Source organism: Hyla sarda, chromosome 1, assembly GCF_029499605.1.
Source record: "Hyla sarda isolate aHylSar1 chromosome 1, aHylSar1.hap1, whole genome shotgun sequence".
Taxonomy (NCBI): Eukaryota; Metazoa; Chordata; class Amphibia; order Anura; family Hylidae; genus Hyla; species Hyla sarda.
The window spans coordinates 401,189,348-401,215,930 of record NC_079189.1 but is presented as its reverse complement, the minus strand read 5'-3'; the positions used below and the strand labels follow the sequence as shown (position 1 = coordinate 401,215,930).

The window sequence follows — 26,583 nt, the reverse complement described above, 5'->3', positions numbered from 1 at the left end:
CGTATACCCACTCAGACACGTGTGTTAAAAGCTACCCCATCCGTATTTGGGAAAGAAATCTTGCTATACAAACCTTGTTGTGCTCTTCACATATAGGCCCTCATTTACTATTCTAAACCCGACTTCTTTTGTCGGGTTTTTTTTGGCGCATCTTTGTCTGCGACATGTCGCAGACATCGTGCGCCAGTCTGCGACACGATGCAACATTTTTTCCCGTCAGACCCGATGTGGATTCTCCCAAACCCGAAAAAGGGACGTAACCCGACATTTCTGAGCTTGCCCACGTATTTATAAAGGTTTCCAACCCGAATTTGTTGAATTGTTGTGGATTTTTTCCCGACAACTCAGAGGAGTTGGAAACCAAAACCAACAAAACCCACGTGCGACAAACAGGATGCAACGTAATAATGAATATCAGGGGAAAAAAGCAGTCGGGTAAGAAAGCAAGATAGACTTACAACCCGATTTTCTAAGTAAATGAGGGCCATAGAGTCCTATTACAAAACTGTGTTGCAGTGGTACTTTACCCCTGATTAAGGGTACATTCCCACACGGCGTATTTGCTGCGTATTTGCTGCTGCATATTTTATTTTCTCTGTTGAAGTGAATGGGTAGGAAAATACGCAGCACCAAATACGCAGCAAATACGCAGCAAAATACGCCGTGTGGGAACGTACCCTTAAATAGCATTAGCTTACCTTGGTTCTTCCTCTTTATGTTTGCGGGTAGAACCAGGTACTGTCCAGTTCTCACATGATTTTGATCTGAATGTAAGACATTGGTGCACACCATTTTTCAAATCCCCATAGCTTAGTCCCCTAGCTCAGTATTGTTACTCTCGAATATGGAATCTATCCCTGCGCCCTTTCGCAATCTTTTTAGTATTTTTTGCATCATAGCCAAGACCACACTGACTAGCTATTGGAAATCTTCTACTCTGCCCACCACTGATATACTGAACAAACTGAATACTACCTACTCCTATGAGAAGATTATTGCAATGGGAGCAGGTAGAATGAACACTTTCTTGCATAGATGGTACTTTATGGATTTCTTCTCCCTATTGTAGAGACATTTGACAACAGGTTTTTCTGTCGTGGCACATGACCGTTTCAAAGTGATAGCTTTTGACTTCACTTACCTGCTACCACGTCAACCTAGATCTGGGCGGTATGACCAAATATGTGAATCACTGTATTTTTTTAACTTATGGTGGTTCCATGGTGTATAACGGTATCCCCCCCCCCCCAAATCATGTGACCCGCGAGCGCTGTTCTGCTTATCACCCCCCCCCCCAAATTATCAGCCCAGCGCTGCGCTGTCCCCATGGGGGAACTACTCGCGTCACCCGCAAGCGCTGCCTTCCTCGTCCTCCTGTTTGTTGTGGGCTGCCGGCGCTGACACTCTATTCTGTACGCTGTATCCCTATGCCTGGGCTGCAAAAGATAAAGTTAAACAAAATAAACTTTAACGCCCCTTCCTACGTCTGCCTCACGCTCTTTCTGGGGACGGGAATGTCTGAGAGCCGTCAGCCTATCAGCCGGCCGGCTTCTTGCATGACAGTGGGCTCAACCTATAACCGGCCAAGGTGGAACATCGCTGCGGCCGGTGATAGGCTGACTGCTCTCAGACATTCCCGTCCCCAGGAAGCAGGTCCGGACCGACGGGGGAATGTGAGTTAAAGTTTATTTTGTTTATCTTTTGCAGCCCGGGAATAGGGATACAGCGTACAGTATAGAGTGACAGCGCCAGCGGCCCGCAAAAAAAAAAGAACGAGGAAGGCAGCGCTTGCGGGTGACTTGAGTAGTTTCCCGATGGGGACAGGGCAGCGCTTGGCTGATAATTTGGGGGGGGGGGGGTGAGAAGCAGAACAGCGCTCGCTGGTCACATATGATTAGTTCCCCGATGTGGGGACAGCGCAGCGCTGGGTTGATAATTCATTCATTCCCAAGGGGGAGGGGCCCAACCGGTATTGCGGTATGGGAAAAATTCATATCGTGCAGCACAAAAATTTCTGTATGAACCGGTATACCGCCCAGCACTACGTCAGCCCAGGCTTCACACATACGGTCAACAACGACGACCCTGCGAACTGTTTATTCTCGCTCATACTTTCATTTACTCGACCTTCCTCTTTGCTTTACTGTTTGTTCACCTACTGTTTTCTGCGCATATGCAGTGGTTTATGTTCCTATGATCTCCTGGAGACAGCTGCGACTGTCCTTCTCGGATTGTTTGTATGTTTTTAAATGAAAAAAAAAATTCAATAAAAACTATTGAAAGTAAAAAGTCAGATCAATACCAAGATGGTACCGATACAGATTTTTTATTTTTTAAAGCTACAGGGTTTTTTTTTAAAGCTACAGGGGTTAAAAAAGTTCTAATTAAAAAAAAATTCTGATGACTGAAACTATACAAATCTGGTATTGCTGTAATCAGGCCAGTCTAAAGTATCAAAACATGTTATCTCAACCACAAGGTAAATGGCGTAGAAAAGAAAACCACCAAATCTGCAAAATTATTTTACTATTTCAATTTTCACTTCATCGATTTTTATATAAAATATATATAGATGAATATATCCGCAGCACTCAAATAGGTGAAAAAATGAAAAAACTTTTATTCCATAAGCAAAAGGTGAATGTCAGACAGCTACGTTTCGACCAGCTCTCCCAGTCTTTCTCAAGCCATTCACCTTTTGCTTATGGAATAAAAATGTTTTCATTTTTTCACCTATTGGAGTGCTGCGGATATATTCATCTTCTGTTTATTGTTCGACTCTTGACCCGGGTCGTATTTCTGCGTGCACCATTTAAAGCCCATTTTCAAGGGAGTGCTGCTTCTTCTACTTCTACGTGTGTGTGTGTATGTGTATATATATGTGTGTATATATATATATATATATATATATATATATATATATATATATATAATTTATATTTATAATTATAATTATTAGGGATCGATATATTATCGGCTGATGATCCCAATTTTGGGCATTATCGGTATCGGCAATTACCTTGCCGATAATCCGATAATGCACCGCGACCCCCACCACCACACAGCGTTGCACCGCCCCGGCCCCATTGCCTCCCCCATCCCCAGTTTTATAATTACCTGTTCCCGGGGTGCATGCTACTTCTGGCTCCTGCTGCGTCTTGCGTTACGCTGTGCGCAATGACGAGTGACGTGACGCAACGTCACTGTCAGTGCGCACAGTGACAGTTCAGGAGGACGCCACCGGAGCCAGATGTAGAGTGGACCCCGGGCCCCGGGAACAGGTAATTATAAAACCGGGGATGGGGGAGGCAAAGGGGCGGTGCGGTGGGGGGTGCGGCGCAGCGCGGTGGGGCAGTAGGGGGCACGCGGTGGCGGTGGTGGTGATAGGACTCGGGACCCCCGGACAGGCAGGGGGTGAGAAGCGTGCGGCGGTCTATGGCACCGCAAAAGCTGCTGCAGTTCATTGATTTAAAGCGCCGCTGCTGTCCATTTTTGGAACTGTCCAAAGCAGGAGAAAATCCCCATAGCAAACATAAGCTGCTCTGGACAGTTCCTAAAATTGACAGCAGAGAGCACTGTGGTCGTGACATCAGAGAAATACAAAAAGAAAAGCATTTCCTCTCTAGTATACAGTCCATAAAATGTATTGGAAGGATTAAGATTTTTTTAATAGAAGTAATTTACAAATCTGTTTAACTTTCTGGCACCGGTTTATTTAAAAAAACAGTGTTCCACGAGAGTACCCCTTTAAATATGCTCTTGGACTAGGGCTCTGTGGCGATGCCCAAAGTTTGCTGTAGAATAGCAGGATTTCTGTGATTTACTGCGTGCATAAATGTCCAAACTATATTACACTACTCCTAAGTGTTATCACGTAAACTGACAGAATTATTGGTCCCAATAATGGGGCAAATCCATATTATTTGAAGACCTGCTGCCTCCACTGGGACTTGCAGACGTAATATGGACTCTTAAATATATGTGTATAACAGAAGTGTCAATGAGACCTAATATGCACGGCTGCAGTAGAGATGATGTCTGTAGTGTCACCTAGTGATGAGAGTTGATTGTTCGGTGTGTCGGCTGTGGTGGAATTGCCTAGTATTCATTGATGCTATTACTTAGGTGGCACTTGGTGTAATACTCTTGGGTGTGCCCTGACCATACAGCACTGTGCTAGTCATTACAATTGTTACCTACACCCCAATAAGGAGAAATGCTTCAGGTTGTCGTTTTTGTGCCTGGTATGTTAAGGTACGGGAGCAGTCGCGTAATGTCACTCATGCCCTGCCATTGGGCGGGCATCATGTCACAGGTGAGCAGCTATATTAACATTGTCCACTCAGTGAGGGGATGTTATAATGGAGCATTCATTATTGTGATACTCTGGGGGCTGTTGGTAGTCTGGATGCTGCTGTTTTCCTTGTGATGTAACGTGGTGATACATTTGGCAGCAGTAGGGTTAACATGTGTGTTTCTGCAGACTGTGGGCCTCCTAGTTCATGAATGGACCTCCATTTCTTTTCTGGTTTGGATAATGATAGCACAGATGGGGGCACTGTCTTGTTGTCGGGGGAGGAGGGGCCATCCTATTCTACGGACTCTTCCTCTCTGCTGCCCACCCACCATGTATTTAGCCTGTATGGGCAAAGCAAGGTAAGCCATGGGGGGGGGGGGGGGGGAAGAATGCTGGTCTAACAGTACACTTACCGGATTTGTTGTACTGAATTGCACATAAGGGTATATTCACATTCTGCAGCTTTGTTGCAGGAATTTCTGTAACTGAAAATCCCTTCTAATGATTTTCCATTCAGAAAAGTTGGAAGGTCATAGAAACAATTGCAACTGATCTGCTGTGTGAATATACCTCTAAGAGAAGCAACACTGGACCACTCAGTTCATCTATTAACCCCTTAAGGACCACGGACGTATGGATACGCCCGTGGTCGCTGGTACTTAAGGACCCTCCTATCCCTGCTTTTGGTCGTAAAGAAGCGACGACCAATAGCGAATCAGGGGCGGGGGAGGGGGGATAACCTTCGGTTTCCCTGTTCTGCCCACCCAAAAGGACCGACGAGGACCGGCGCAAAGTCAACTTACCCATCGGCAGCGGCAGAAGAGGACGGCGATGCAGCTCCCTGGATCCTACGGAAGCTGGTAAGTTGCCTAGCAACATCTGGAGGGCTACACTTTGAGACCACTATACAGTGGTCTCTAAACTGTAGTCCTCCAGATGTTGCAAAACTGCAAATCCCAGCATGCCCAAACAGCAAACAGCTGGGAGTTGTAGTTGTGAACCTCCAGCTGTTGCATAACTACATCTCCCAGCATGCCCTTTGGCGATCAATACATGCTGGGAGTTGTAGTTTTGCAACAGCTGGAGGCACACTGGTTGGAATATACTGAGTTGGGTAACAGAACCTAACTGAAGGTTTTCCAACCAGTGTGCCTCCAGCTGTTGCAAAACTGCAACTCCCAGCATGTACAACTCCCAGCATGCACGGTTTGTCAGTACATGCTGGGAGTTGTAGTTTTGAAACAGCTGGAGGTTTGGCGCGCCGCCCCCCCCCCCCAATGTGAATGTACAGGATACATTCACACGGGCAGGTTTACAGGGAGTTTCCTCCTTCAAGTATGAGCTGCAGCTAATTTTTTGCCGCAGCGCAAACTCCTAGCGGGAAACTCACTGTAAACCTCCGCCCATGTGAATGTACCCTAAAAACACTACACCACACTACCACAAAATAAAGGGTAAAACACTACATATACACCCCTTACACTGTCTCCCCCTCCCCCCAATAAAAATGTAAAAAACGTATTGTACGGCAGTGTTTCCAAAACGGAGCCTCCAGCTGTTGCAAAACAGAAACTCCAAGCATTTCCGGACAGCCACTGACTGTCCAGGCATGCTGGGAGTTTAGCAAGAGCTGGAGGCATCCTGTTAGGGGTATTCTACGCCAGTGATTCCCAATGTCCACCCCTATGCAATCCCTAATTTAGTCCTCAAATGCGCATGGCGCTCTCACTTCGGAGCCCTGTCTTATTTCAAGGAAATGGGGTATTTTCTTATTTGGGAGAAATTGCACTACAAATTTTGGGAGTCTTTTTCTCCTTTTACCCCTTATGAATAGGAAAAGTTGGGGGCTACACCAGCCTGTTAGTGTAAGAAAAATAAAAAAAATGTACACTAACAGGCTGGTGTAGCCCCATACTTTTTATTTTCACAAGCGGTAAAAGGGGAAAAAAAAGACCCCAAAAATTTGTAATGCAATTTCTCCTGAGTACAGAAATACCCCATATGTGGGCGGAAAATGCTCTGCGGGCACACAACAAGGCTCAAGGAGTGAGAGTGCACTATGTACATTTGAGGCCTAAATTGGTGATTTGCACAGGGGTGGATGATTTTACAGCGGTTCTGACATAAACGCAAAAAAAAATACCCACATTGGACACCAGTTTGGAAACTACACCCCTCATGGAATGTAACAAGGGGTATAGTGAGCCTTAACACCCCACAGGTGTTTTGATGAATTTTTGTTAAAGTTGGATGGGAAAATGGGAAAAAAAAAAATATATAATATAATATTATGTGTGTGTGTGTGTACGTTTTCACTAAAATGCTGGTGTTACCCTAAATTTTTCATTTTCACAAGGGAAAATGGGGAAAAGGCCCTCCAAAATTAGTAAAAACACCCCATATGTGGATGTAAAGTGCTCTGCGGGTGCACTACAATGCTCAGAAGAGAAGGAGCGCCATTGGGATTTTGAAGAGAAAATTTGTCTGGAGTTGAAGGCCACGTGTTTACAAAGCCCCCATAGTGCCAGAACAACGGACCCCCCCCCCCCCCCCCCCCACACACACACACATGTGACCCCATTTTGGAAACTACACCCCTCACGTATTAAGGGGTACAGTGAGCATTTACGCCCCACAGGTGTCTGACATATTTTTGGAACAGTGGTCCGTGAAAATGAGAAATTTTATTTTTCACTTGCTCAGCCCACTGTTCCAAAGATCTGTAAAACGCCAGTGGGGTGTAAATACTCACTGCACCCCTTATTAAATTCTGTGATGGGTATAGTATCCAGAATGGGGTCACATGTGGGGGGGTCCACTGTGCTGTCACCACGGGGGGCTTTGTAAAAGCACATGACCCCCGACTTCCATTCCAAACAACAAATTCTCTTTCCAAACGCTCAATGGCACTCCTTCTCTTCTGAGCATTGTAGTGCGCCAGCAGAGCACTTGATGTCCACACATAGGGTATTTCCATACTCAGAAGAAATGGGGTTACAAATTTTGTGGGGTAATTTTCTCCTATTACCCCTTGTAAAAATGTCAAATTTGGGAGAAAACCAGCTTTTTTGTGAATTAGTATTTTTTTTTTTTCATTTACACATCCAACTTTAACAAAAAGTCGTCAAACACCTGTGAGCGGTTAAGGCTCACTGTACCCCTTATGTTCCTTGAGGGGTGTAGTTTCCAAAAGAGTATGCCATGTGGTGTTTGTTTGCGTTTTTTTTTTTTTTTTTTGCTGTTCTGGCACCACAGGGGCTTCCTAAATGCGACATGCCCCCCCCAAAAAAATTTCAGCAAAATTTACTTTCCAAAGGCCAAATGTGATTCCTTCTCTTCTGAGCATTGTAGTGCGCCTGCAGAGCATGTTATGTCCTAACATGGGGTATTTCCATACTCAGAAGAGATGGGGTTACAAATCTTGGGGGGGGGGGGGTATTTTCTCCCATTACCCTTTGTAAAAATTGTAAATTTTGGGGGAAACAACTGCACTTTAGTGAAAACATTTTTTTTTTTTTTTCATTTATACATCCAACTTTAATGAAAAGTCATCAAACACCTCTGGGGTGTTAAGGCTCACTGGCCCCCTTGTTACGTGTCTTGAGGGGTGTAGTTTTCAAAATAGTATGTCATGTGGAGGGTTTTCTGCTGTTCTGGCACCATAGGGGCTTCCTAAATTCGACATGCCCCCCAAAAACCATTAAGAAAAACTCACTCTCCAAAATCCCATTGTTGCTCCTTCCCTTCTGAGCCCTCTACTGCGCCCGCCGAACACTTGACATACACATATGAGGTATTTCCTTACTCAAGAGAAATTGGGTTACACATTTTGAGAGGATTTTCTCCTTTTACCCCTTGTAAACATTCAAAAACTGGGTCTACAAGAACATGCCAGTGTAAAAAATGAAGATTTTGAATTTTCTCCTTCACTCTGCTGCTATTCCTGTGAAACACCTAAAGGGTTAACACACTTACTGAATGTCATCTTGAATACTTCGAGGGGTACAGTTTTTATAATGGGGTCATTTGTGGGATATTTCTAATATGAAGGCCCTTCAAATCCACTTCAAAACTGAACTGGTCCCTGAAAAATTCCAATTTAGAAAATTTTGTGAAAAATTGCAAAATTGCTGCTGAACTTTGAAGCCCCCTGAAGTCTTCCAAAAGTAAAAACATGGCAACTTTATGATGCAATCATAAAGTAGACCTGTTGTATATGTGAATCAATCTATAATTTATTTGGAGTGTCCATTTTTCTTATAAGTATTTTTTATAAAATTTTGAATTTTTCACCAAAAAATGATGTAAGTATCGGCGAAAATTTACCACTGACATAAAGTAGAATATGTCATGAAAAAATTGTCTCTGAATCAGAATGAAAAGTAAAAGCATCCCAGAGTTATTAATGCTTAAAGTGACAATGGTCAGATGTGCAAAAAACGCTCTGGTCCTTAAGGTGAAAATGGGCTTGGTCCTTAAGGGGTTAAAAGGTACTGCAGAAAGTCCTGAGGAATTGCCTTTAAAAATAGTAATTTGCCTCTTCTCAGGCTATGTTCACATCTGATAAGGACTTTGCAATTGGGGCATACATTAGCAGACTGGTATGCCAACGCATACAGTGCGTACCTGTGCCAAGTCTGTTGAGTTCAGTGGATTTAAAGGGGTACTCCACTGGCCGGCATTCAGAATATTTTATACTGAACGCTGTGTGCGCACTGCAGGGATAGGCTACGCCCTCTCGTGAAGCCACACCCCATTAATGCAAGTCATTAGGAGGGGCGTGATGGCCGCTATGTCCCCTTCCATAGGCTTGCATTGAGGGGGGCGTAGCTTAACGTCACAAGGGGGTGTTGCCGACTCCCGCACCGCGCACACAACATTCAGAACTAAATGTTCCAAACGCCGGCCAGTGGAGTACCCCTTTAAAGGGGTACTCTGGTGCTTAGTCATCTTATCCCCTATCCAAAGGATAGGGGATAAGATGCCTGATCACGGGGGTCCCACCGCTGGGGACCCCCGTGATCTTGCACGCCACACCCCGTTAAAATCAGTCCCCGGAGCATGTTCGCTCCTGGTCTGATTACTGTCGATCGGCGGGGCCGGAGCATTGTGACATCACAGCCCCGCCCCCGTGTGATGTCACGCTCCGCCCCCTCAATGCAAGCCTATGGGAGGGGGTGTGACGGGGTGCGGCATGCAAGATCACGGGGGTCCCCAGCGGCGGGACCCCCGCGATCAGGCATTTTATCCCCTATCCTTTGGATAGGGGATAAGATGTCTAAGCGCCGGAGTACCCCTTTAACATTGTCCAGAACAGTCCACTTTCAGGCATACTCTGTTGGGGTTTTCTTTTGTGAGACTCATAAGCACTGCTACTTGTGCTTTGGAAAAAAGTATGCTGCCTTCAGTAGACAGAGGAATGCTGAGGTGTCTGCATACTGGTATATCTATATATACCCTTAGGGTCTTTATCAAATGTGACATGTCTGTGGTCCTAGATCATCACTCACATGTGTTTTGTTTTGGTTGACACATTGAGTCCCGCTCAGTAGGCCCATTGACATACATAGCTATACCTTGCTATCCCTTTTTAGCAGGACTCTAACCTATAGCCCCAATGTAATGGTAAAACCATTATGTGAATGCAGCCTAACACTGGAATCACATATACAGTATAGGTTTTGTTCTAGATTTAACACTAAACACGGGAGAACATTATTAGAAAAAAAACAGTCCTCCTTGCCCTAAAGGAAATCTGTCAGTCATATTTGTTGCTAATAGCTGCAGACCCCATTGAATAGCTGTTAGGGTATAAAAGTAAACTGTACCTTTCCTGGAGATGATGGTGGTTGTCAGACTTATAAAATCACCTTTTTATTTCTTAGCGGTGTTGCTCAAATGTCAGTCTGGCATGATTCCTCACCTACCTGCCCTTGCTTGGTTTACAAGCAGAACCCTGTACATCATTTAGGAAGAGATTGGGATGTGAGGGCAATCTAGAAGGCATGCCAGGCTGTAACACTTGAGCACCTTGATGCCGCCTCCTTGGCATTTTGGAAATAATTATGACATTTGAGTTGTGATTGGTTGCTATGGGCAAAATCTGACAGTTCTGGTTTTGGGCACACTGATAAATTTGGTGGTAAGAACTCCAAGCAGCCCCAAGTAAAGAGAATACAGCGCTTGTACTGAGACGGTTGTCCCATTCAGTGCTGTGCTGTCTAGTGAAGAGAACTATGTATACTGGACCCACTGATTTCAATGTATGAGGATGTCCTGAAGATCAGCTGAGGTCAATGAAAAGAGGAATCAAGCAGCTCCACATTGTGGCTTCAGTTTACTTCTCTCTCCCCATGCTTGACCAAGGGGGCATGTGTGTGTTAAAAAATAACTAAACCCTGTAAAATCCCTGGTGTTTCAATACTAGAAATAAGCTGTGTGTATTCTGATCCTGCACTCAGATGTCTAGTTGCTGTCTGTTGAATGTCCATGTATATAATTTTGAATTCTCTGCAGTTTCCAGGGGGGAATGACAGTTACCTGACCATCACAGGATCCGGGCACCCCTTCCTGACTGGGACAGAGGTGAGTACCAGAGGCAGAATGTTTTACAGTATAGCAGATTTTTTCAACTATATTGCTAAATGTACACAAATCTGAGTAACATAATGTTGGAAACCTGCATTAAAGGGTGAAAAAAAACAACTTATCCCCTATCCACAGGATAAGGGATAAGTGTCTGATCGCAGGGGGTCCCAGAGCAAAGCCCCTGCTCTCACAGAACATCTGCTGCAGACAGTCGCCCATTCATTTCTAGGGGAGCATTGGAGATGCCAGAGTGCTGTACACTTATCTTTAGCGCTCCCATAGAAATAAATGGAGCGTGTGTTGTCTGTAGCATGAACTCCTCTGAGAGAGCTGTGGGGTTGTTCAGAAGATTGCGGGGGTTCAGACTGTGGAATGTCTGCAAAAATATAATTGGTTGCGCCCTTAAGGGGCTAAAGGGGCCCGATATGTGAGTAATGATAGATTTACACCCCAGGGCATTGACCATTACAATGTGGATCTACAGACTGTTTGTGGGAAAGGGTTAAATAGTTATATTGCAAAAAATATTCTGTTTTTCATACATGCAGACATACAGTCATGACCGTAAATGTTGGCACCCCTGAAAATTTTCTAGAAAATGAAGTATTTCTCACAGAAAAAGATTGCAGTTACACGTTTTGCTATACACATGTTTATTCTCTTTGTGTGTATTGGAACTAAACCAAAAAAGGGAGGAAAAAATGCAATTTGGACATAATGTCCCACCAAACTCCAAAAATGGTCTGGACAAAATTATTGGCACCTTTCAAAATTGTGGAAAAAAGATTGTTTCAAGCATGTGATGCTCCTTTATACTCACTAAACTAAAAAAAACTGGGGATGACTAACAGATATAAAATCACAATTTATTGGGTATACATCGATAAAATACACATAAAACCCCTACAAACAATTACCAATATTCTCCTGTGACCGCAAAGGGAAATATATCACAGAGAATAGAAACCATATAATCCCTATTCACCACCACCAATATTGCACAAAAATGAATCAAACTAAATGACTATTGCACAAAATTAGTTGCCCCCTACTAAGTTAAATAGGGTAACCCCTTTAAATATTGCAGTTGTCAGGGCCTTTGATTGCACAGGATGAGATAAGTATCTTTGATACTGTAGGGAGGACTGATCTATGCTATCCCTACACTTCCTATCAATCCCTCAACATGTAGTGCATCAAGGTCCCTATTCACACCTTCTCACTGTGTGGCACGTAACTGGGGCACTCGTCCTAAAAAGGATGACCCCCATGCCTCAGGACCCTGTCCCTATACTATTATGGTCCCATCAAGTAGTGTACACAGGATATAGGAAAAAAGTGCATGCGTGCTAGTGCAACTTGTGCAAATAATTTGCCAAAAAGGAATGCCTTTAACAAAGTATCTATGCAAAGAACGAACAAACCTGGTTTCCAACGCAGCGTTTCGCTCAGCTCATCAGGAAGACAGTCTAGGTCATGATATCCCGGCAGGGTGGAGTGGCAGTGGCAACCATTCTCACCCTTGGAGGTCTTTTTATACTCTAAAACCACTCCCTCCAGTTACACTTACCTCCACGTCATGAGAACGACACCTGCAGCAGGTGTATGGATTCCCTATCATCCCCGCTCCGTATGACGTCACCGGGGTTACAGCCTCCCCTCCGTGGCATCTAACCAATGACGTGCTCCAGGCCGGGATAGGAACCTCCCCTTCATTGCCGAGGCTTCCCTGACGCGGGGGGGGGGGGGGAGAGATGAGTGTTTAGTTATGTTGCTATGGGGACGTTCAGCGCGTCCCTGCATCAGAGCTTCCATATATGGTCATGCAATATAGGACGGCCGGTCTGCAAAGCATAGAGGTGGATATCTCACACGAACTGCATCTCCTGCATTTCCACTAACGCAATATTAACACCTACAGTGTCATCCTCATATAACAAAGTCTCACAGGTCCTGAGTACAATGCATATTTATTCAAATTGGTTGTCTTACAGTCTCAGATATCGCATCCTATCATTCAGAAATACTTGTAAATATACAGAGAAGTGGCAATGGCCATTTTTGAAATTTACATTAATAGTATATCTCAGTCAGGGTTGGATGCCAGTGATATTCATGGAATCTATCAAGTACTACCAATCATATCATCATGCAGTTTCACTAGTAAAAATGGACCTGCCTAACAAAGAATATGTTCTATATCAAACATTGAATCGCATGCTGTGGTGTAATGATATTTAATTATTTGTTGCAATCCCACTTTATTTTATTAGCCAATCTTTGGTCAGGATCTGCCCATATATCGTCGCTAACACAGCATTGACGCACCTCAAAATTTGAGTGCCACATTCGCAATGTCCGATAAACCCCTATGTATAGCTTTGCACCAGAAACACAGAACATATTCCACAATATCCTTTAAACTCACCCGGGGCAAGTAACAGGTGTGGGCAATATAAAAATCACACCTGAAAGCCGATAAAAAGGAGAGAAGTTCACTTAATCTTTTCAATGTGTGTCTGTGTGTGCCACACTAAGCATGGACTACAGAAAGAAGAGAAGAGAACGGTCTGAGGACTTGAGAACCAAAATTGTGGAGAAATATCAAAAATCTCAAGGTTAAAAGTCCATCTCCTGAGATCTAGATATACCTTTGTCCACAGTACACAACATTATCAAGAAGTTTGCAACCCATGGCACTGTAGCTAATCTCCCTGGGCGTGGACAGAAGAGAAAAATTTATGAAAGGTGTCAACGCAGGATGGTTCAGATGGTGGATAAGCAGCCCCAAACAAGTTCCAAAGATATTCAAGCTGTTCTGCATGCTCAAGGAACGTCTGTGTCATGATCCGTCGACATTTAAATGAAATGACAACCGCTAAAATATGAGTGGGCTCAGCCCCGTCTATTTAAACAAGGGATGCTGCTATACGTATCAAATGTAGCGCAATATCCAAAAGAAAAAGAAACGCGTAAAACAGCGCACACCCATATTAGGTATATATCAAAAATCCTTTTATTAATACATGTATCAAAAAGACAGACAATATCATTAAAAACACTTAAAAAAAGGCCAGTAACAGCCAACCGCACAAAACGGGGGGAGACCCTCAACAAGGGAACCCCACCCAGGGCACCTGCCTATTACAATACGTAAACAGAGTCACTATGATATACATGTAAACTACCACATTATAGTATATTTAACTCAACAACCTATATTCTCATGTAGCATAGGACGGTCGATGGAGGAGTGACCAGGCAGGTACCCCCCTAAAGACCCCACACATTCCGTTGCCTGTCGGCAACTTCCTCAGGGGTAACAATACGCTGTGACGCTGTTTACGTATTGTAATAGGCAGCTGCCCTGGATGTGGTTCCCTTTTTGAGGTGGTTCCCTTTCCCCCCCCCCCCCCCCCCCCGTTTTGTGCGGTTGGCTGTTACTGGCCTTTTTAAAGTGTTTTTAATGATAGTGTCTGTCTTTTTGATACATGTATTAATAAAAGGATTTTTGATATATACCTAATATGGGTGTGCGCTGTTTTACATTTCTTTTGGATATTATTTAAATTAAATGAAACACTATGGCAGGAGACCCAGGAGAACCCCACTGCTGACACAGACATAAAAAAGTAGGACTACATTTTGCCAAAATAAACTTGAGTAAGATAAAATCCTTCTGGGAAAACTCCTTGTGGACAGATGATACCAAGATAGAGCTTTTTGGTGAAGCACATCATTCTACTGTCTACCGAAAATGGAATGAGTCCTACAAAGAAAAAAACACAGTACCTACAGTGAAATATGGTGGAGATATAAAGTTTTTTTGGGGGTTATTTTGCTGCCTCTGGCACTGGGTGTCTTGAATGTGTGCAAGGCATCATGAAATCTGAGGATTACCAACGGATTTTGGGTCGCACTGTACAGCCCAGAGTCAGAAAGCTGGATTTGCATCCGAGATCTTGGGTCATCCAGCAGGACAATGACCCCAAACATATGTCAAAAAGCACCCAGAAATGGATGGCAACAAAGCGCTGGAGAGTTCTGAAGTGGCAGCAATGAGTGCAGATCTAAATCCCATTGAACACCTGTGGAGAGATCTTAAAATTTCTGTTGGGAAAAGGCGCCCTTCCAATAAGAGAGACCTGGAGCAGTTTGCAAAGGAAGAGTGGTCCAACATTCCGGCTGAGAGGTGTAAGAAGCTTATTGATGGTTATAGGAAGTGACTGATTTCATTTATTGTTTCCAAAGAATGTGCAACCAAATATTAAGTTAAGGGTGCCAATAATTTTGTCTAGAGCATTTTTAGAGTTGTTTGACATTATGTCCAATTTTTATTTTTATTTTTATTTGTTTTTTTTTCTCACTTTTTTTTTTTTTATTATTTTTTTTTTTTTTAGTTCCAATACACACAAAGGGAATAAACATGTGTATAGCAAATCCTGTTACTGCAATCCTTTTCTGTGAGAAATACTTCAATTTCAGGAGTGCCAACATTTACGGCAATGACTGATATCTGTTCTGGGAAACTGATGAGTTAGCATGGAATATTGTATCTAGTGAGACAAGAGTTAGACATGTTACTGCTTCAGTTGGGAGAATAGAAAATAAATATAGAAAATAGTGACTTAGCAAAAAGTAGTTTTATTTAACAATTTTGACATTAAGGCTGCATTCACATCACGACTTCTCCATCCGACCTGAGTACATGATTTGTATAACCTAAAATCGTATGAAATCGTATATAAAGTATGATCCATTGACCTCCATTAAAAAATCGGGGTTGACCACAATTTCAGACCTGAACAAAAATCGTGTGAAATCTGATGCGGATCAAATCTGATGTGTGTAATGGATCCGATTTTTTTTTAATGGAGGTCAATGGATCAGACTTCATATACGATTTCATACGATTTTAAGTTATACAAATCGTGTACTCAGGTCGGATGGAGAAATTGGAGAAATCGTGATGTGAATGCAGCCTAACATGTACTAACAAGTGTTTGCAATTCTTTTATACAGACATTTCATACACCCAACCTAGGGGATGAGGAGTTTGAGATTCCACCTATTTCTCTAGATTCGGACCCTTCTTTGGCAGTCTCTGATGTGGTTGGACACTTTGATGCCCTTGGAGATCCTACAGGAGTCCAAGATGCAGGTTTTGGGGCACAGTACGGAGTACAGACTTTGGATATGCCAGTGGAGATGACTCATGAGGTTATGGAGCAAACTGGAGGACTCCTTGGATCTGGATTAACCATGGTAACGGTGTTTTTATGTTTACAAATGAGTGTCAAAACTTTTCACTGTCACTACCGTATATACTCGAGTATAAGCCGAGTTTTTCAGCACGATTTTTCGTGCTGAAAACATCCCCCTCTGCTTGAACTCGAGTGAACTCCCCCATCCGCAGTGGTCTTCAACCTGCGGACCTCCAGAGGTTTCAAAACTACAACTCCCAGCAAGCCCGGGCAGCCATCGGCTGTCCGGGCTTGCTGGGAGTTGTAGTTTTGAAACCTCCGGAGGTCCGCAGGTTGAAGACCACTGCGGCCTTCGACATCATCCAGCCCCCTCTCACCCCCCTTTAGTTCTGTACAGTACTCACCTCCGCTCGGCGCTGGTCCGGTGCTGCAGGACTGTCCGGAGAGGAGGTGGTCCGGTGGGATAGTGGTTCCGGGCTGCTATCTTCACCGGGGAGGCCTCTTCTAAGCGCTTCGGACCCGGCCCCAGAATAGTCACGTTGCCTTGACAACGACGCAGAGGTACGTTCGTTGCCAACGTACTTCTGCGTCATTGTCAAGGCAACGCCTCTATTCCGGGCCGGAAGCGCGGAGAAGAGGCGCCCCCGGTGAAGATGGCAGCCCGGAACCACTATCCCACTGGACCACCTCCTCTTCGGACAGCCCTGCAGCACCGGACCAGCGCCGAGCGGAGGTGAGTACTGTACAGAACTAAAGGGGGGTGAGAGGGGGCTGGATGATGTCGAAGGCCGCAGTGGTCTTCAACCTGCGGACCTCCGGAGGTTTCAAAACTACAACTCCCAGCAAGCCCGGACAGCCGATGGCTGCCCGGGCTTGCTGGGAGTTGTAGTTTTGAAACCTCTGGAGGTCCGCAGGTTGAAGACCACTGAGGGCGGATGATGAGAAGAGGATGATGAAGGGGGGGTGTGGGATGATGAAGGGGGGGTGGGGATGATTACAAGGGGATGATGAAGGGGGGGTGTGGGGATGATTACAAGGGGATGATGAAGGGGGGGTGGGGATGATGACAAGGGGATGATGAAGGGGGGATGTGTGGGATGATGACAGGTGATGATGATGAGGGTCTGGATGATGACAGGTGGTGATGATGATGATGAGGATGTTAATGACGGGGGTCTGGATGATGACAGGGGGGGATGATGTATTTCCCACCCTAGGCTTATACTCGAGTCAATAACTTTTCCTGGGATTTTGGGTTGAAATTAGGGGTCTCGGCTTATACTCGGGTCGGCTTATACTCGAGTATATACGGTAACTGTTCACTGTCGTGCCTGTGATGTCAAGTTATGTCTTAAATGTTTTACTGTGTGTGGGCCGATTGACTCCTTTATTTATTTTTTTTATTTTTTTTTTTGCGATTTCATGGTCCCCCAGGTTCAGCATTCCTCCAGTCTGTGTAGGACTATTGTCTTGAGCCTTTCCCTGGATCCTGTTTGGCTCAAGACAATGGCTGATCACAGGAGGCTTGTTTTCTTCTTGTTCTTTCATGAAAAGTCAGCCCCCTTAAGCCAGCCCCCTGTTCAACTTAATGTGCCACCTCCCCTGTGATCAGCTGTTGTCTCGAGCCAAACAGGAGCCTGGGAAAGGGTTAAAACCAGAGGAATGCTGCACCTGGGGGGACAATGAAATCACAAAAAAAGGATCGATCCACCCCACACATGTAAGGCAAGTAAAGCATTTAAGACATAACTTGGCATGATAGTAAAACATTATAAAAAAAAAAAAAATCTGGATAATACCCTTTAAGGCTAAGAAAAGTTTATTTTATTTTTTTCCCTGTATGCTTTTGCTCTGATAAGTAATATCAATAATTGTTACTACAGGATTTGGATCACCCTATTGTCACCACTTACAGTGCCAATCCCCCAGTCACCATAGATGTTTCCATGACAGACCTATCATCTGGTCTTCTGGCTCATAGTCAGTTAACTACTATTGACCAGTCGGAGCTGAGCTCCCAGCTTGGCTTGAGCCTTGGCGGTGGTACAATTTTACCTCCAGTTCAGTCTCCTGAGGATCATCTTTCTCCTACCCCTTCTCCAACAAGTTCACTGCATGATGAAGACATGGAAGACTTTAGAAGGGTGAGTTTTATGGTGTTACACTAACTTTAAGTTGCTGATTGGGTTTGAATTAATAAATACAAAAGCTGCATCAGTTATTAAAGGGGCACTGTCAGATCCAAAAGCTTTTTATATGTTGTTTCTGATGAAAACTAAATACCATTTTTAATGTGGTTGTTACCTTTTTTTTTGAATATTAAATAAAGAAACAACTCCTGAAAATCCCACCACTAGGGGTCCCCGTACCTACTGGGACACTAACCAGTCCTGCAGCAGTATCAGTTTTGTCCATGATTCATGGACAAGGCTGCATGAGCAGACACACCAATCACCTCCCACCACCACTAAGGAGGGACCTGCCCCTTCCCCTTAGAGGATTTCAAACACTGTGAGCTAATGGAAAGAGGGATTTTTATAATAAATATAGGTGATGGAGGCATAAAAATTTAAATGTACATGGTCAGGATTAGGTACTAAGTAATGTATATATTTTTCTGTGTTGGATCTGACAGGTACGCTTTAATAACAATGTGTTTTTGTTTTTTTCAGTACCACTTTGTACTTGTCATAGTTTTTAGGAGACATGTTGTAGTAGTATCATGTTACCGTGGCATATTATTTTTCAGGTTTCTGCACACTTCAGTTTCACATTGCTGTGTCTACTTTTTTACTTGCAGATAACTGCCCCTAAGAATATTGTTGTTGAACAAGCAAAGAAACAGAAAGCATCTAAAAAGAGAAAAAAGAAAAATCCCAATGAGCCTCAAAAACCACTTTCTGCATATGCCTTGTTCTTCCGTGATACGCAAGCAGCCATCAAGGGACAAAATCCTAATGCCACGTTTGGGGAGGTATCCAAAATTGTGGCTTCTATGTGGGACAGTCTTGGGGAAGAGCAAAAGCAGGTAATATAGAACAGACTTGAGGGTTTTGTTTTAAACCAGAGCTCTGAGAATTTTTTTTTTTTTTTTTTTAATTGTTGATCTATATATTAGGTTTTGATGAAAAAAGACTTTCTCAGTACTTATTTGTTTTAAGGTTTACAAAAGAAAAACAGAGGCTGCAAAAAAGGAATATCTGAAGGCTTTGGCTTTGTACAAGGAAAACCAAATGTCACAGGTAATAAACATCCGTATGATCAATAGTCTACAGCTTGTTCTCCTGTATTAACAGGATGTCTCTGTCTTATGAAGTACAGGATTACATCCCCCTTCCCCTACTGCTTATAGTACTGCATATTGCCCTATCTAAGGAACCAAATAAGCAGGGATGTAGTGGGCGAGTCTGTACAATTAGAGTATATACTTTTGAGATTAAGCTGAAACCCTCTCCATCTCAGCTAGTTTGTGCTTAAACGCTGGAGCCCTATTTTTCAACTGAGTTAATTTATTTGGTAATATCTTTTATGAGCTGTGAGACTATGGCACTCTCTGCCACATTATGTTGTGATGTCTCCCTTAATAAACAAGGGGGGGGCCTGGATGTTTTTTCTAAAAAAAAAAAAAAATGTATGTGTGTATATATATATGTATGTATGTGTATATATATATGTATGTATGTGTGTGTGTATATATATATATATATATATATATATATATATATATATATATATATATATATATTATTAGGAGTTACGGTATGTATATGAGATTTATGTGGATAGAACATTGATCCAGGGATTTATTCTGATTGCCATATTAAGGTTGGCAAGGAATTTTTTTCTATTATGGGGCATTTGGCATCAGCCTCATGTCTTGCATTTCTCTGGATTAACACAGTAGGGTTTGAGGTTGAACTTGGTGGACAAGGCAGTCTACAAGGTAGAATCATATAGGCTGTGTAAACATAGAGGAAAAAAATACAGCTCAATGTGCACTATAGAGGCTGTAAAAGTCATTAAAAGTTTGTATTAAACTCCTATGAAGAAAAATAAAAGAATTTAAGTGTGGGGATAGCATTCAATGTACATATTTATGTGACTCCATTCTTTTGTACCACTAATTGTGGCTTCATATTTACACATTTGTAGAAACTAGTGTCATTTAAAGGTATATTCTGAAAACTCTATAAAAATTACTATGGTGGTAGGGCATGTAAAATAAGGCATACTTACCCAGCCCTGGTCCCCTGCAGATTTCATTAGACTGTCAAGTCCCCTGATCTTCTCTTTCCTGCATTTGAGAGGAGCACTCGGTGCAGGACCTGGCTGCTAAGCCAATCACTGGCTAAGACAGGACACTGCTGCAAAGATCTGGGGACCAGACTGAGCCCAATGGGAGCTGAGGGGGGACCATGGCTAGGTAAGTATGCTTTTTCTTTGTGTCAATCAGCCCGCAGTTCCTGAGATCTAGTGGTTTGTAGTTCCTCTGATGATTGAGGTAATCCGCCAGAGGGGCGTGAATGAAACAGGGGCTATGAATATTTCATGTCCGGGGGTGTATATTCAGTGCTAGGCACTTAGTGAACAGGATCTCGTGAGATATCAAAGTCTCTAGTACTGTATCTTTTAATGTCTTTTTATTTTTTTTAAACAGGTTGTTGTTGACACGTTGGAGTTGGACCCTCCTGCTGCACCAGCTGTACTCTCAGAATCACCGGTTCCATCCCCCTCTGTTGTGACAGCTTCTAGTGTTCCACAGTGTGTTTCTTCACCATCTACACCCACTAGTACCCAAGCACCAACTCCACCCTCTGTCCCAACACCACCACCCCAGTCAGCTGCCCCTGCTCAGCCCAGCATTGCTAAAATAATAATTTCAAAGCAAATGCTGCAGGCAGGACAGATTCCCACATCTATTGCAATGTCTCAAGGCATGGTGACCGTAATCCCAGCCACAATGGTAACTTCAAGAGGCCTTCCTCTTCATCAGTTACAGCCCAGCCCACAGGCGCGGATTACACGTTCTGTATTTCAGGCAGCAATGCAGTTGCCCCCACGCTTACAGCCTCCTCCGTTACAACAAATGCAGCAGCCACCACGTCTGCAGCAGATGGCCCCCGCACAGCAGCCATCTATCACTATCCTTCAGTCGCCCCCACCTTTGCAGCCCATGCAGAAGGTGCGGCTTAGTATGCACCAACCTCCTCCTCTGCAGATAAAGATCATACCCCCTCCTCTGCAACCCCAACCACAGACTGTTCAAGTCCAAGCAAAAACAATCCCAATTATCAATGTACCCACCTCTCCAGAGGTCTCTGTCTCACCTGAGCATGTGGAAGTGTTAACGGAAGTGGTTCAAGAAGTAAGTTTCAATTACTGGCTTACTTGGTTGCAACATTCTAGAAAAGATTTTTCTGTGAAAGTGTTTGCTGTTGTATGCTTTTGGCTAGTTAAGGCAGTAAGAGAGGGACTTTGGCAAGTCTGAAGAAGCATGTTTATGAGGAAGACTGAGCTGAACAGTAATATTGGCCCTCATTTACTAAGAGTGTCCAGTTTATTTCTCAGTGTTACCTCATTTACTGTGTATTTTTCTCCCTGATTTACTAATGTGTCGCACGGGGGGAAAAAATTGTGTCGCACGGGTTGGAAATTGTGTCGCAGGGTAAATTGTGTATATGCCCCCAGCACAGCGCTATCATATACCCCCTGCAGCACGTGTGTGTGTGTGTGTGTGTGTGTGTATATATATATATATATATATATATATATATATATATATATATACCCCCCCACATCGCGTGTGTATATATATATATATATATATATATATATATATATATATATATATATATATATATATATATACCCCCCGCAGCGCATGTAGATATTATATATGCCCCGCACAGCGCATCTATATACATATGCCTCTGAAGTGCTATCAATGACTAATCGCAGTGGTCTCCAACTTGCAACATCTGGAGGTCCGCAGGTTTGAGACCACTCGCTTAAAAGGCATACTTATACAGAAGCGAAGTGGGGAGCAGACATATAGCGTTATCTGGTCCCCACTTCGCTTCTATACACAGTCCTCAGCGCACATCGTGACGTCACCGTCAGTGCGCACAGTGACAGCGCATAGCAACATCGCTGAAGCCAGAATGATCGTGGACCCAGGTCGGGAACAGGTAATTATAACACCAGGGATGGGGGAGGCGATGGGGCAGCTGTGGTGTTTGCTAAGGACTGTGTATAGAAGCGAAGTGGGGACCAGATAACGCTATATGTCTGCTCCCCACTTCGCTTCTCTATTTGTATGCCTCTTAAGCGAGTGGTCTCCAACCTGCGGACCTCCAGATGTTGCAAAACTACAACTACCATAATGCCCAGACAGCCAACGGCTGTCCGTAAATACTGGGAGTTGTAGCTTTGCAACATCTGGAGGTCTGCAAGTTGGAGACCACTGCATTAGTCATTGATTGCACTTCAGAGGCATACGTATATAGATGCGCTGTGTGGGGCATATATAATATATATCTACATGCGCTGCGGGGGGTATGTAATAGCGCTATGCGGGGGGTATATATATATGTACACAAGTATATGATAGCGCTGTGCGGGGGGTATATACATGTACACATGTGCTGCGGGGGGTATATAATAGCGCTGTGCGGGGGGTATATATATATATATATGTATGTACACATGCGCTGTGGCGGGGGACAAGACATATGGCTAAGCAGGGGGCAAGATATAGAGAAGCTGTGGGGACATATACAATACCCCCAGCGATTCTATATATCTTTCCTAACCGCAGCTCGCAGGGATCCCTGAATGGCTCCTCAGTACGGGCTATTCAAGGATCCCGCTGGGGAATTTGAAAATGAAAGTGAAACACATCGCTGGGGAGCGGAGCATGCCGCCTGCTTAATAACTCTCAGAAGTGAGACCCGATGCGATCAGCCCCTTAGCCCCTGTACTACTACCCCCAACATGGAACAGAGTCTGTTCCATGAGGGAGGTAGGATTCAGTCGGTTTCTAGTAATTTCCCGACAGCTCAGAGCTGTTGGGTTTTAGTGAAGAAAAATTCACAGGTTTTCCTGTGAGTTTTTCATCATACTCAGTGTTTTGTCTGGAACACGCCCCTTTTTGTGATAACCACGCCCATTTTGATGCGGTTAAAAACCACTCGGAGTGATGATATATTTTGTCGGGTTGTGCGACCAAATTTGTGTTGCATGGGCTATGCGACACAAATTTGTTCGCACAACCCGACAAAAAAAGTCGGGTTGACATTAGTAAATGAGGGCTATCGTGTGATATAGTCTTCAGACTGTACATGTGTTTTTAAAAAGTTATAAATGAATGTCTATGTACAGTCTAAAGTACTGTTCTAATGCATGCTCTTTAAATATTATAATGTGAAACATGCTCACCCCCCCCCCCCCCCCCCCTCAAATTAGTTTGCAACATATTTCTTGGGGAGGTAAAACCCACTCTTGTTTTACATTGTACCTTTTGGGCTGGAAGCACAAATGCGGTTTTTGATGGTGTAAAGTCCATGCTGGATCCACTTCTAGCTTTAGCATATAAGAACTACATTAAAACTGAAGGTGTGATTTCAGCATATTATGGGTTTTGTTTAGTTTTGCAGCGTCCCTTTTTTTTTGTATGGTTTCTTGTAAGTAAATGGTGATTATTTTCTCTAGGAGTCTCCCCCTTCGCAAATGGATGTTGAACTAGTGAGTGGTTCTCCCCCTCACAGCCCATCTCCCCAGCCACGGTGCATACGTTCTGGATGTGAGAATCCCCCTATAGATTGTAAGGATTGGGATAATGAGTATTGCAGCAATGAGTGTGTGGTGAAACATTGTAGGTAAGTAAGTTACAGGCTGTCCCGTACATAGATCATTGTATACAAACTTGCAGAAGCCTGTATGCTGTTCCTTCCATATAGCTAATGCACAACTTGTGGGAGATTTATCAAAACCTGTCCAGAGGAAAAGTTGCTAAGTTGCCCATAGGAACCAATCAGATCGCTGCTTTCGTTTTTGAAAAGGCCTCTGAAAAATGAAAGAAGTGATCGGATTGGTTGCTTTTGGCAACTCAGCAACTTTTCCTCTGGACAGGTTTTGATAAATCTCCCCCCATGTTTCATTGTTATGTTTTTCATTTGTTTTCTTGTTCTTTCTTCCAGAGACACCTTTACAGCTTGGGTTGCAGGCAGAAATCAAGGGACACTTGCTTCTGTGAAATAACACTGGTTACCCTTTGTAGGATTGGTAGCCTGAGGAAAGAGGATCTTAATTCCCAAGAATAATGCCAATATGTAAAAAAACAACAACAAAAAAACTGCTTTTTATTTACTGTTCTGTATATATGATCTGAAGAAGGCGAGGACTTCATGGTGCGAAGTAAATTTTGTCCCCTTCTGTGCCATTGGGCAACAAGAAAACTACTGTTGGGTGCTTCTGTTTCTTGGTTACTTGTTGGATAAAATTCAGTTCCCTCCCCCCGTCTCCATTGCATAATAGTGAATTGCTCCTTGGATTTCTTCAACCTAAAGAAAGAAGGCTGCATAGACCTTTTCTTGTCACTCTAAGGAAGCATGTAACTTGTTTAACAACTTGAAGAATCACAAGTGGAAGATGCAGGCCTCCGATCTTTAGCATTGTCTAGTATTTCTTGGCCGTTGGCTTGATAATGATGTCCGGGAGCCTTTTACAGTTGCAGTCTCGTAACAGACGGTTTACCATTTAGTTAAAGTAACAAAATAAAGCGGTCTGTATTTTAAATAGTATTGAATGTCTTTCCTGATATTTTGAAGGATTGACATTTTTTGTTCTCATGTCTTAAACAGCCTTTTTACTTGTTCACAAGAGGCCTAGTGAGCATCATATACAGTAAGTTATTCTTTTTGTTTATACATTGGAACACAGGAAAAGGGTTTAGTATTTAGAAGTTTGTTTTTCATCTTTGTAGCACCAGAGCCCCTGAGTTTAAAATGGGACTGCATCATTTCCACACGTAGAAGGGCTTTCACATCCAGTTCATTGCTTTATATACCATTACAATGATCACTGGAGGGTTTACAATACTGTGTATTAAAGAGACAGGATTTAGAGCTTTTTTTCTGCTTTGTTTTTGTCCCTTTTTACATCTCTGCAAGGCACTATTTAGAGCAGCGTGTAGCTGGGACACAGTTTAGTTTATACATCTTTCTTGCAGTGATTCCCATAATGAGACAAAAAAAATATGTATTTAGTAAAAGCCATTGTAAAACAACTATTTTATAGCTGAAGATGCTCCATCAGAAAAAAAGGCCATGGAGCTTTAGGGTTTTTTTTTTTTTTTATTACTGATAACACACACACACACAGACACGTAATACCACGTAGGGAAAAACAGGTTTTATACGTTTTGCAATATAAAATAAGTTCCTTTGTTTGGCTCCTGAGTTTACTGCAAATTTGTTTCAGTGGGAAACCTTTGTTAAAAACAAGATTTGACTTTGAAAAGCTACGCAACAAGATTCTATACTGAATTAGGTTGTTGTGGGTGTAAGAACTATGTCCACTTATACAATTGTTTTTATCCACCATGGATCCAAAAAAAAAAAGGACCAACTTTTGCCATTGCTTTATCTACAGTTTATATGCAGATTTGTTTCTGGTTGCACACTACGATTTGTAACTACGGTTCCCGTATACGGCTGGGAGGAGGGGTGTGGGGCTTAATCGCGGCGCCTGCACTCAGCCGTATAGGGGAACCGTATTTAATGCATGTCTATGAGCCGACCGGAGTGAACCGCAGCCTCCGGTCGGCTGCTTTTTCGGCCGTATGCGGTTTCCCGACCTCGGGCAAAAACGTGGTCAACCACGTTTTTGCCTACGGTCGGGAAACCGCATACGGCCGAAAAAGCAGCCGACCAGAGGCTGCTGTTCACTCCGGTCGGCTCATAGACATGCATTAAATACGGTTCCCCTATACAGCTGAGTGCGGGTGCCACAATTAAGCCCCGCCCCCCTCCTCCCAGCCGTATACGGGAACCGTAGTTACAAATCGTAGTGTGAACCCAGCCTAAGGCTGGGTTCACACCACGTTTTTGCAATACTGTTTTCAATCAGTTTTTCTAAAGAAAAGTGTATGGAAAAAAAAAACGGATGGAAATGTATGAGAAAAAGTAAACCGTATGCGGTTTTAAACCGTATACTGTTTTTAAAAGTGCATACGGTTCCGTCTGTTTTTATAAAAAAAAAAAAAGAAAACATAAGTTTTTGAAAATTTTATTTAAAATAAGTACATTTTTTTAAATTTTAACTTTAGGATGCAAATGTGCATGTGCAAAGTAAAAACCATATATGGTTTCCTGTATGGCGTTTCCCATTGACATCCATGTTAAAGGAAAAAAAAATGTATGTGGTTGCAATATGATTTATAACCCGGAGACCAAACCGAGGTCAACCATGGTTATGAGTACGGGAAAAAAAAAT

General features: G+C 43.3%; 1 protein-coding gene across 4 annotated transcripts in view; it reads left to right on the top strand.

Annotated features, from left to right (window-relative positions):
• Positions 1-25,812, top strand: part of TOX4 (TOX high mobility group box family member 4) — a 44,703-nt gene extending 18,891 nt beyond the window's left edge. For 3 of the 4 annotated variants that reach the window (XM_056527824.1, XM_056527833.1, XM_056527843.1), the window contains exons 2-9: positions 10,814-10,882; positions 15,908-16,150; positions 17,973-18,233; positions 18,890-19,117; positions 19,251-19,331; positions 20,747-21,454; positions 23,800-23,966; positions 24,288-25,811. In XM_056527824.1, coding sequence (XP_056383799.1) covers positions 10,814-10,882; positions 15,908-16,150; positions 17,973-18,233; positions 18,890-19,117; positions 19,251-19,331; positions 20,747-21,454; positions 23,800-23,966; positions 24,288-24,348 — 1,818 coding nt within the window. In that variant the 3' untranslated portion in view covers positions 24,349-25,811. Of the gene's footprint in view, positions 1-4,483; positions 4,657-10,813; positions 10,883-15,907; positions 16,151-17,972; positions 18,234-18,889; positions 19,118-19,250; positions 19,332-20,746; positions 21,455-23,799; positions 23,967-24,287 lie in introns of those variants that run through there. The other variant, XM_056527818.1, reaches the window with a different exon arrangement.
• The last annotated feature ends 771 nt before the right edge of the window (positions 25,813-26,583 follow it).